Source organism: Oryza glaberrima, chromosome 5, assembly GCF_000147395.1.
Source record: "Oryza glaberrima chromosome 5, OglaRS2, whole genome shotgun sequence".
Lineage (NCBI taxonomy): Eukaryota > Viridiplantae > Streptophyta > Magnoliopsida > Poales > Poaceae > Oryza > Oryza glaberrima.
This window is the reverse complement of record NC_068330.1, coordinates 15,365,853-15,376,588: the sequence shown is the minus strand read 5'-3', so window position 1 is coordinate 15,376,588 and position 10,736 is coordinate 15,365,853. Positions and strand designations below refer to the sequence as shown.

At 37.3% G+C, this 10,736-nt stretch overlaps 1 protein-coding gene and 2 non-coding genes across 3 annotated transcripts; 2 read left to right on the top strand and 1 right to left on the bottom strand.

Annotated features, from left to right (window-relative positions):
• Window positions 1–495: 495 nt before the first annotated feature.
• TRNAN-GUU (transfer RNA asparagine (anticodon GUU)) lies at window positions 496–569 on the top strand. Its single transcript has one exon. It is a non-coding gene; the product is annotated as a tRNA-Asn (tRNA).
• Window positions 570–3,365: 2,796 nt separating this feature from the next.
• On the top strand, window positions 3,366–3,439 carry TRNAN-GUU (transfer RNA asparagine (anticodon GUU)). The gene has a single exon. It is a non-coding gene; the product is annotated as a tRNA-Asn (tRNA).
• A 1,940-nt stretch (window positions 3,440–5,379) lies between these two features.
• LOC127775155 (26S proteasome non-ATPase regulatory subunit 14 homolog) lies at window positions 5,380–8,926 on the bottom strand. The gene is made up of 6 exons (XM_052301478.1): window positions 8,697–8,926; window positions 8,449–8,626; window positions 7,731–7,812; window positions 6,085–6,261; window positions 5,831–5,998; window positions 5,380–5,733 (listed from the first exon to the last, which is right to left on the bottom strand). The coding sequence occupies exons 1-6, from the start codon at window positions 8,821–8,823 to the stop codon at window positions 5,542–5,544; spliced, it is 924 nt and encodes a 307-aa protein (XP_052157438.1). The 5' UTR covers window positions 8,824–8,926; the 3' UTR covers window positions 5,380–5,541.
• Between the last annotated feature and the right edge of the window lie 1,810 nt (window positions 8,927–10,736).

The following is a 10,736-nucleotide window of genomic DNA, read 5'->3' as shown; positions in this document are numbered from 1 at the left end:
GAAAAACATGGATGCCATGACATATTATCTGCTTACTGCACTACAGATCTGCTTACTGCACTACAGATATGCTGGTTTTGTTTGTTACAGATAAAATCGAGGAACTGAATTACAAACATGGTGATGTCTTACACTGCTTACTGCACTACAGATCTGCTTACTGCACTACAGATATGCTGGTTTTGTTTGTTACAGATGAAATCGAGGAACTGAATTACAAACATGGTGATGTCTTACAGTCATGATGACAATCAGATAATGCACCACTTATACAAAAGTAGTAGACCAAAGCAGAGAGTTCATATCTTAACACAATGAAGATCAAGTGAAGTTAGCTGATAGATTGTATCACCAGTGATGCAGTTTTTGATTAGTTAGCTGTCAGGAGTATTAATTGCATTTGACCAGCTAGAGTAGTTGATTGTGTTTAAGTGCGATAATAAGTAGTTCAATTATTTATCACACAGCTTAAGTAGTTCAATTATTTATCACACAGCTGGAGTAGCTCAGTTGGTTAGAGCGTGTGGCTGTTAACCACAAGGTCGGAGGTTCAAGCCCTCCCTCTAGCGTTTCTATTCCTTTTCAACCATTTTCTATTGTTCAAGCCCTCCCTCTAGCGTTTCTATTCCTTTTAAACCATTTTCTAATAGAAAGAAAATAATTTTATTTTCTTTTTAATCCAGCGCTTATATTTATTTTCTTCTTTCTAATCCATTTTCTAATAGAAAGAAAATAATTTTATTTTCCATTTTAATCCAGCGCTTATATTTATTTTCTTCTTTTTAATCTATTTTCTAATAGAAAGAAAATAATTTTATTTTCTTTTTAATCCAGCGCTTATATTTATTTTCTTCTTTTGAATCCATTTTCTAATAGAAAGAAAATAAATTTTCTTTTTAATCCAGCGCTTATATTTATTTTCTTTTTAATCCAGCGCTTATATTCTTTTTAATACATTTTCTAATAGAAAGAAAATAACCCTTTTTAATCCATTTTCTAATAGAAAGAAAATAATTTTATTTTCTTTTTAATCCAACGGTTATATTCTTTTTAATCCATTTTCTAATAGAAATAAAATAACACTTTTTAATCCACTTTCTAATAGAAAGAAAATAATTTTATTTTCTTTTTAATCCATTTTCTAATAGAAAGAAAACAATTCTAATAGAAAGAAAATAACTACCTCTATCGCTTATTTTCTTTTTAATCCATTTTCTAATAGGAAGAAAATAATTTTATTTTTTTAATCCATTTTATAATAGAAAGAAAATAATTTTGTTTTTAATTTTTAAGATCAGCTACTATAATTTTTAATCCATTTTCTACTAAAAAGAAAATAATTTTATTTTTAATTTTTAAGATGACGCTTATTTTATTTTTAATCCATTTTCTAATAGAAAGAAAATAATTTTCTTTTTAATTTTTAAGATGAGCTACTATAAGCTTATATTCTTTTTAAGATCACATCTAATTTATTTTCTAATAGAAAATAATTTCTTTTTAATCCATTTTCTAATAGAAAATAATTTTATTTTAAATTTTTAAGATCAGCTACTGTAAGCTTATTTTTCTTTTTATGATCACATCCATTTTATTTTCTAATAGAAAATAATTTTCTTTTAAATTTTTAAGATCAGCTACTATAAGCTTATTCTCTTTTTAAGATCACATCCATTTTCTAATAGAAAATAATTTTCTTTTTAAGATCAGCTACTATAAGTTTATTTTCCTTTTAAGATCAGCTAACATAGATATGTATTCACTATAAAACAGAAAATACTACATATTTTATAATCCATTTTCGAATAGAAAATAAAATACTACATATTTTATAATACATTTTCTAATAGAAAATAATTTTCTTTTTAAGATCAGCTACTAGAAAATAACATAGATCTGTATTCACTATAAAACAGAAAAATATTGCATATTTTATAATCCATTTTCCAATAAAAAATGTTGAACCATATATTTTGAGAACGTGGCAGGTCAAATATTACTTTTCTTTCTCAAAAGGTACTTTTCTACTGAAATAGATGTAGTGAAGCAACAAATATACCATAAGACTTTTCCGGGACAAATGCAAACAATATTTTGAAACTTTGACTGCTGATTCACTAATATAACTTACAATATGAAAACATGCCATAAAAAATGGCTTACAATATGCTGTCATAATTTGTTTTTTTTTAAAATTTTTCTAGTCGTTTATGATCAAATCAAATCGTCAGCATCTTTTATTGGAGTTTCTGAAAAGTTAAAAAATAGTTTTTATTGTGGAGGCATGTTTCCTTGAGATATCCATGTTTTCATATAGATATGCTGAATTACGACTCTTGTGAATATGATGGTGGTAGATTCTCGATAAAAATATGCATTCATGTTTTTTTCTCAATATTTATTATTAAAAAAATTGTGATTAATGTGTACAGAGTAAAATATAAATTGTACAAGATCCAAGTCCCCAAGACACATGTTTGTTGGGAATGGTGGGAATATATTTCAAGAAAACACCCTATCACACTAAGGGCTTATTCGGATTGGAGGGTAAACTCAGGAAAAAATATAGGATTTGCATTCCTATGGATTTGGGTACTGTAGCAGCATTCGGATCAAAGGAATCACTTGTAAGAAAATCGGAGGAAATCTGAAGGAAAATTTCCTTGGCCATCCATTCCACGCGAAAACTAACAATCCACTGCGATCTCTTTTTTATTTTTCCTATGCATGGGAACGCGGCAATCAACAAACTAATCTTCACTCCTCTAACACATGAATATTTTAAGTTAGTGGGTAAGTTCTTTAAAAATTCATATGTTTTTTCTACGCTCTATCCGAACGCATGTTTATATAGCATTCTTGTGTTTTTCAATTCTCTGTTTTATTAGTACAATCTTATCATATTCCTATGATTTTTATTAGTACAATCTTATCATATTCCTATGATTTTTCTATTCTATATTTTTTTCAATCCTGCATTCTGAATAAGCCCTAAGTTAATTTGTCTTCTTTATGTGTATTTCTATTTCATGTGTTTTTGGGTTTGAATGTTTTAACCATGTAGCTTTGCCTTTACTGTTCGTATACTTCATGTAAATCAAAATTGTGCCTTGGGCATGTGTAAACGTCACTCCTATCTCTGATCTAGTTATTTTCCAATGGAAGAATATTGAAGATAAAACGAGAATCTAAGAAACACCCCCAATAAGTCATCTATAATTTTTATACTTGCTTTAATGAATGCAGTATTGTGTTTGTTCGAATGAATTGTATCTAAATACTACATACTTGTAATATACAGTATTCAGTAAATTGCTTGTTAATATGATCTTCTAAATAGCAGTACATTGAAATTTTTGCTGTTAGCTGGAGTAGCTCAGTTGGTTAGAGCGTGTGGCTGTTAACCACAAGGTCGGAGGTTCAAGCCCTCCCTCTAGCGGTTTTATTTTTATTTACACTATACTTTTATTTTATTTCTCATTTTCTTTTTTATTTACACTATACTATACTTTTATTTTATTTCTCATTTTATTTTTTATTTACACTATACTTTTATTTTTGACTAAATTCAACCTGTGTCCAAATTGCACTATACTGATGCACCTTTTTGGGGTCCAAATTGCACTATACTGAATTTAACTTGTGTTTCAAAAAATAAATTATATATGTTGTCTTTTCAACAAAAATCATTTTTAAATTTTTGCGATTTGAAATGTAAGATGCAGTACATCAGGCGCTACAAATCATATTTGCATTTTTATTCTGAAATTATGTATGGTACAGCTTCCATTTGACTAATTGCAATCCAGCCACTTTAATCTGGTGCATACGAATTTGCTGTTACTTTGCCCATACCATGATGAGCTACAAAAATTTGGTTATTTGTCAGGTGGTTTGACCTGGGGTGGTAGATGCAGGGTCTATCCATTAAGTTGCTGAAGTCGTTAGCGCGGGGCGCTCCGGGGCGCCGGTTGTTGAAGCTATTGAGTTCAGCGATGTTGACATCCTCCTCACCTTTGCGCTTCATGCCTTTGTTCTTGGAGGATTCGGGGTTGTCGCATTTGGGTGGAGGCAGTGGCCACCCAAGTTGGCGTCCAAGTGGGTGTGTCACGACCAACTCCGAGTTGGCGTCCTTGTTGGCCTAGTCAAGATGAACGCTTGTGGGTCCTCCACCTGCTAAAGTTTTGCGGGCCCACTACTTGATAAAATCCCCGTTCTTGTAGCCTTGATACAAGGATGCCATGACGTGAGAGTCCTTGACATGTGTTATGGTGTTGCGCTTCTCCGTGAAACGTCTGATGTAGTCGGACAAATGTTCATTATCACCCTGAATAATTTGATATATAGAGGTCCCAGGGGTGCCACGAGTGGGAACGTGCCTTGAAAGTTGGCGATGAACTGGACCTTTAACTCGGCTCATGAGTCGATAGTATTCTTGAGGAGGCTAGTTAGCCAGGCCCAAGTTGCCGAAGTAAACATCGATGGCAAATAATTCGCCATAGCGCACTGGTCACCTCCGGCAGCTTGGATGGCGGTGGAGTAGACTGACAACCAAGAAGTGGGGTCAGATTTTCTGTCATATTTGTCAATCCCATCGGCTTTAAGTTGGCAGGCCACTGCACCCGACGGAGGGTGTTGGTGAAGGCGGGGACCCCCTCTGCTTGGTCAGGGTGATGGAAGTGGTACTCTATAGATTGAATTTGTATTGGTGTGTGCACAACACGACGTGTGAATAGCACGTACTCCCTCCGGTTTCATTTTAATTGACGTTTTGGACAATGACACAGTCTACAAAATACTTTTTGACCTTATTTTTCTATTATAATATATATATAATAAATAAGTGCATGTTTACTTTTATTATAGTGCTTTGAAAGACAAAATTATATATGTTGTTCTAGTTCCTTTAAACTAAATATTTTTAAAGTTATTGGTGGTCAAAGTTATAAAAGTTTGACCTTAACCTTATCTAAAACGTCAATTAATATGAAACCGGAGGGAGTAGTGCGTATAAAGGAATCAATCAATTACCCGTCTTAGAGTTTCCGGCTCCCTTTATATAGACCTAGAGGCAACCGGCTAAGGTCGGTAAATTATCCCTTATAATCTAGGTATTTATCACCTATTTATATGTGATAAGATTTATAGCCCTATTTTCCTATAAACATTTTTAATCCCTCTCACCATGTTACATCATGTCGCATTGGCTTTAGGCCTATACGGCCCATCCTGTGTAATACGGTCCAAAGGCCTAGTCTCGGGTACCCGGGTACCCACACTAGCATTTGTGCTTTCCAAAATGCAGGTTGTAATTACAGGTTACGGCCTTGAATAGACACACTATTAACCTTCATTCATATATGCACCGTACAGGAGATAGCGCTCCAACAAAATGAATTATGAAGTTGTCAAGTGGTAAGCTTTCATAACCCAAATGTAACTGGCGTTAAGTTCACTGAATTATGGTAGGCTTCGATAAACATAAAAAAATAAAAAATAAACGAGCTCTGGGTACAGTGTTGGGATAACAGCAGTAGTGATCTAAAATACAACTGTATCGAGCATGGTTCCTAGCGTCTGAACTATGTTTGATGACATCAAATTGGAGACATGCTCTTCCAAGTGCTTCTTAGCATCTTGCCGTCCCACATTTGCTATCGCTAATTTCTCAGGCGGCAGCTCATCCTCCTCTTGCACCGCCTTGTTGTACTTGATAGCAAGGTTCAGCATTTCCTGCAAAAGATAACACATAAATATTATAAATGATAAAAACTACAGAGATGAAGTTTCAACATTGACTAAAATGATCGTTCAAAATAGAAATACACACCTGAACAGTCTGCTCATTGGTCTTTGAATGAGTGTCAAACCTCTTCAGAATCAATCCATCGGTCCATTTCTTTTTGTGCAAGTTCAGTAACATCTTTTCCTCAAGCTCATTTTTCCGGTAATTGATTGCAATTGAATAGTAGTGCCTGTTCAGCCCATGAATAAGAGCCTGACAAAAAAGAGATACCCTGATCATTCATAAGTAATAGGAAAAAGAAAACATATGTAGAAGCTCCAACATTATTACCCACTTACCTGAATAGATGGCTTATTTAGGTGCCCAACATTTGATGTTGTCTGTCGTGGCTCCTGACCAAGCATCATGGTCTGAGGGTTAATAAGGCGAAATGCATCAATGACAACTTTCCCCTTGACACTTTGGATGGGATCTATCACGACGGCAACTGCCCTGGGGTTTAAAGCTTCAAAACTCTGCATGTTCAATTTTGAAGATGTTAGACGTAAATATAACTTGCACTAAGCCCCTTTTTATAAAAACGTTAACTTGGGAAAGTAGCACTTGACACTTTGTGAAAAAACTACAAACATATGCGAAATTTTTGCAATAGAAGTTAAGGTCAGCTAGATGATCATGGTAGCTGACTGAAGGGAATTACCAGCTACCAATGCTGATATCAAATTGACCCTTCTCTAGTTTATTAGATATACATATAGAGTTAGCTTCTAGGTTTCAGGTGACAGCCTTATATAAAGGGTGGTGAATAATCATTAAGTAGAAGGAATAAGAACAATGAAATGGCCTTCTCCCAAAGGTATTATCATCTTCATCTATGATCTCATCTTTTCTCCTACATCCCCCCCCAAACATTTTATCACAGCCCTATTCAGGATGGTAGTAAGTAATAGCCTCAATGATTAAGATTTATCACATATATTGTCACGCATTATTCTGGGATCTGTTTTCCAAACCTATTCCCTGCATCAGGTGTACAGATAAGCTATAACCCAAAATATTCATCAGGGTGATATAGTTGAATTCAACCCAGAAGCTCCAGTCAGGAAAATCCATTGCCAAAAGCAGCCAGTAACAGCCTGACATGGTTAACTGAACAAAGGCTGGAGCGTTCGTTTGAATGACAGAAAGGAGAGGAAGTCCTCGTTTTCCGCGCGCACGCTTCCTGATCTACTAAATGTTGTGTTTTTTGCAACATTTTCTATAAGAAAGTTGCTTTCAAAAAATCATATTAATCCATTTTCTAGTTTGAAATAATGAACACTCAATTAATCATGCACTAATGGCTCACCTCGTTTTGAGTATCTTCTCCTTCTCTTTTCCTCTCCTCTAAAACACAGCCTTAATGGTTAGCTAATCTGCCTAACACTAGGTGTCACGTGCAAGGACGTTTGGAGACAAAGGGGATATATTTGATTATAATGGTCGGGAAGTAACAGGAAATGGCCCTGAAACCAAATGGCGCGACGGAGTCGAATCGACGCCGTGCCAATGAGACAGGACTATGGCCCTAAAATAATCTTGATCTAATGCCTAACCTGACCTGGGCTATAGGGTCCCTACTTATATAGATGAACTCTCTAACCTAATCCCATCCTAACAGACTTTATCCAACTGGACTACTCTATCCTAACAGACTTTATACAACTACAATAAGAAGGCCAGTCAGCCAGTGAACCTATTAGGCCCATGACACCGTGACACTAGCATGGAATATGGTAAAAGCCAGGGAACACACAAACATATGGCAATACTAATAGAAATCAAGAATATGGTACCCCATTCATTTGAAAAATTAGTTACTATGTCCATATTTCATTAAAAAGAATAAAAAATGTAATGACAAATACAGGAATCATCTCTTGTTAAACCAAGTTACAGGATTCCTTTCATACTGAAGAAAAAATGTCTGAAATATGCACCAAACCTGTTGAGTATTGATGTCAACTCCTGAAAGCCAGCAACCAAATCCAGGATGGGAATGGTACCAGCCTACCACCATTTCTGGCCTGTAAAAGCAACGAAATTATCAAGCTTAATTTGCTTGCCCACAGAAAAGCTGAGTAAAAATAATTCTAGATAACCAAGCAAAAGGTGTTGACCAACAGAGCAACAAAATATCTAAAGTTATGGCCAACACCAATATCCAAATAACTTAACAGAAGTTGAAATAGAAGAACCAAAGAGATAACAAGATACAGGATATGCTGTATGAGAAGACAGGTGTTCTTTCTTTCCAATATGATTACTTTCAGTTATGATCTAAATGCACTTGAACACAGAGCTTTTCATGTGTGAAGAAGTGCTCTTAACAGCAAGTAAAATTTATCATTTTTTCTCTCCCCGAGAAAGCGCAATCTTTTTTAACAGCACAAGTAAGACAATTCTCACGGACATCGTGTTATCGGCGCTACGTTATATGCGGCTAGGAATCTATGACTATTATTACAAAAAGAATCAAATCTAGACCTTGATTCTTCTTCTTTTTTATACATGATATATGATACAGAAAAGACTAAAGGCGCAATTATCTGACCACCACTAAAACATAAGGGCAAGTCTTAGATCTTCCAAATTCAGGCATATAGCAACAAACGATGAAAGAACACTGCCAATCAATCAGGCAAAGGCAAAAGCATTATTACCTCCCGGTCTGCTTGAGCATGTCGAGCATGTTGGTCTGGAAGACATGGTCGACGGCCTCGACGCTGACCCCGGTCCCGCTCTGCGGCATGGCGAAGACGTCGACCACCCTGACCGTGTAGTCGTCGACGAACTCCCCCAGCATCAGCCCCATCACCTCCATCGGCACGCCGGCCCTCCCTGCGGCGCGCAGGCGGGTGAGCAAAAGAGCCGCAGAAACCCTAGCCAAGCAAGAGAGGGGGGGACGCACCGTGCTTGAGCATCTTGAGGAGGGCGAGGGAGGAGATGTAGACCTGCTCGGAGGAGTCGAGCAGCGGCGAGTCTGACGGCGGCTGCCCCATGCCGGAGGCGCCGAAGATCCGCTGCAGCCGCTCCATGGCTTCTCCCCACCGCCGCCGCCGATTCTTCGCTTCGCTTCGCTTCGGTAGTTTCGTAGGGTTCACAGGATCTTTTTTCTTCTTTTCCTTCTTTTCTTTTGGATGGAGGAGGGGGAGTTACGCTGAATTAACCAAAGCATGTAAATTTTAAATGGAGTAAATTTCACGAAACTATTGACACTTCAGCTAAATTATCACAAAACTACATATTTAAATATGATGTATCACAAGACTATAGAGTTGACGCTAAATTTATCACAGAACCACAAATTTAAGGTTAAATATCACAAAACTACAAATTTAGTAATAAAATTATCACAAAACTATACAATCGGAACGAGATTCTCTGACGTAGTGAATTCTACATAAGAGGGACGTCCGGTCTTGGATCGCCATCCTTTGTGCATCCGACGGGCAGCAACTCTTCCACGTCCTCAGTCGTAGGCCCATAATTAAGCTCGATTCCAGCACATTTGCATCAGTGATTCACGGCGCTCAACGGTCGAGATCTCCGGCCGCCCTCACCGCCATCCGCCGCTATGGATCTCTCGCTGGTAAAGCGCGTACGCAGTCGATGATCCTCAGACAACCACATCATGCTCATCGACGAGGTCAGCTAGCATTGAGGACAAATCGAAGGGAAAAACCACTCCTTTTCTCTTCAATTCGCATACAGAGAATCCTTTCATTGGTCAACATCGCCTGCACTCACTTGGTCTCTTGTTTTAACAGAAGGGGGAAAAAGTATCTGTTGGCAAGCTCTTTTTGAGGACAAATCGAAGGGAAAAACCACTCCTTTTCTCTTCAATTCGCATACAGAGAATCCTTTCATTGGTCAACATCGTCTGCACTCACTTGGTCTCTTGTTTTAACAGAAGGGGGAAAAAGTATCTGTTGGCAAGCTCTTTTTTTTTCTTTAGGCAACTCGGGGAGATTTTCTACCAGTAAGATTTTCAATCACATATTCACATACTGAAGGCCTCAGCAAGATTTTCATCTACATCCCAAAGATCCCGGCAGTGGTATCGCGTCCCCCATGTGAGAGTCGAGGACCATCGAGTGCGAACGCGCTTCACCAGTGAGAGATAGCGGCGACGATGAAGGCTAGAGATCCCGGCGCCGTGATTGCTTGCCGTGAATGGGCTATACCAAGCAAGCTTATGGGCCTACAGTGAAGGATGGACAAAGAACGGCGATCCAGGGCAAGACGTCCCTCTCACCCTCTAGCGTAGAATTCACTATGCCAGGGGATCTCGTTCCTATACAATCATACGTACTTTGTAGGCACACATATGTTACAACCCTAATTTTACTAGTATTATTTATGCGAGTTGTACATATAACCTTCGTTAATCCAGCAGGAACGAAATATCATAATGAACATTGACAGTGTTTAAGAGGAGGGGATAATAAAAGAAGATATGTAAAATGAGGTGAGCCAAGTATGTTCCATGACAGTTCATAAAAAGTTTACCGTGTATTACACGTTAATACATGTTTTCCTTTAATTTCTAAACATGCAAGAGTATATAGACCTGCAATATGTGGTGGAGACGGGAGCATTCAACGACATCACCTATCCTATAATTACCCACTAAATAATCACATGATTAGCTAAATAGTTGTGTTCCTAGATGAAATGTGGTTCACTCGCACTAACTATTTTACCCATATACTAATCTTGTCAGAAAAACTACTGTACGGGATCCCATCCCATCGACGCACGACGGGATAGACCGCTCCATATGGATCAATCAATCCAGACTTCAGCCAGGCCACTCATTGCTCTAGTCTTATCCTCTTTATTCACTTTCCACTTTTTCTCTTTCCACTACTTAGTAGTTTCCACCATCCATGGATTCGTACAACACGATACAAGAGACTGTAGGCTATAGCTCAGGCAAGACAACAGT

Excerpts from the sequence above, each read along its gene's own strand:
- LOC127775155 (XM_052301478.1), bottom strand. The coding sequence starts at position 8,823 with ATGGAGCGGCTGCAGCGGATCTTCGGCGCCTCCGGCATGGGGCAGCCG. Across the intron at positions 6,262-7,730 it reads TTGACATCAATACTCAACAG|AGTTTTGAAGCTTTAAACCC; the intron begins GTTTGGTGCATA and ends TTGAACATGCAG. Across the intron at positions 5,734-5,830 it reads CCAATGAGCAGACTGTTCAG|GAAATGCTGAACCTTGCTAT; the intron begins GTGTGTATTTCT and ends TATCTTTTGCAG.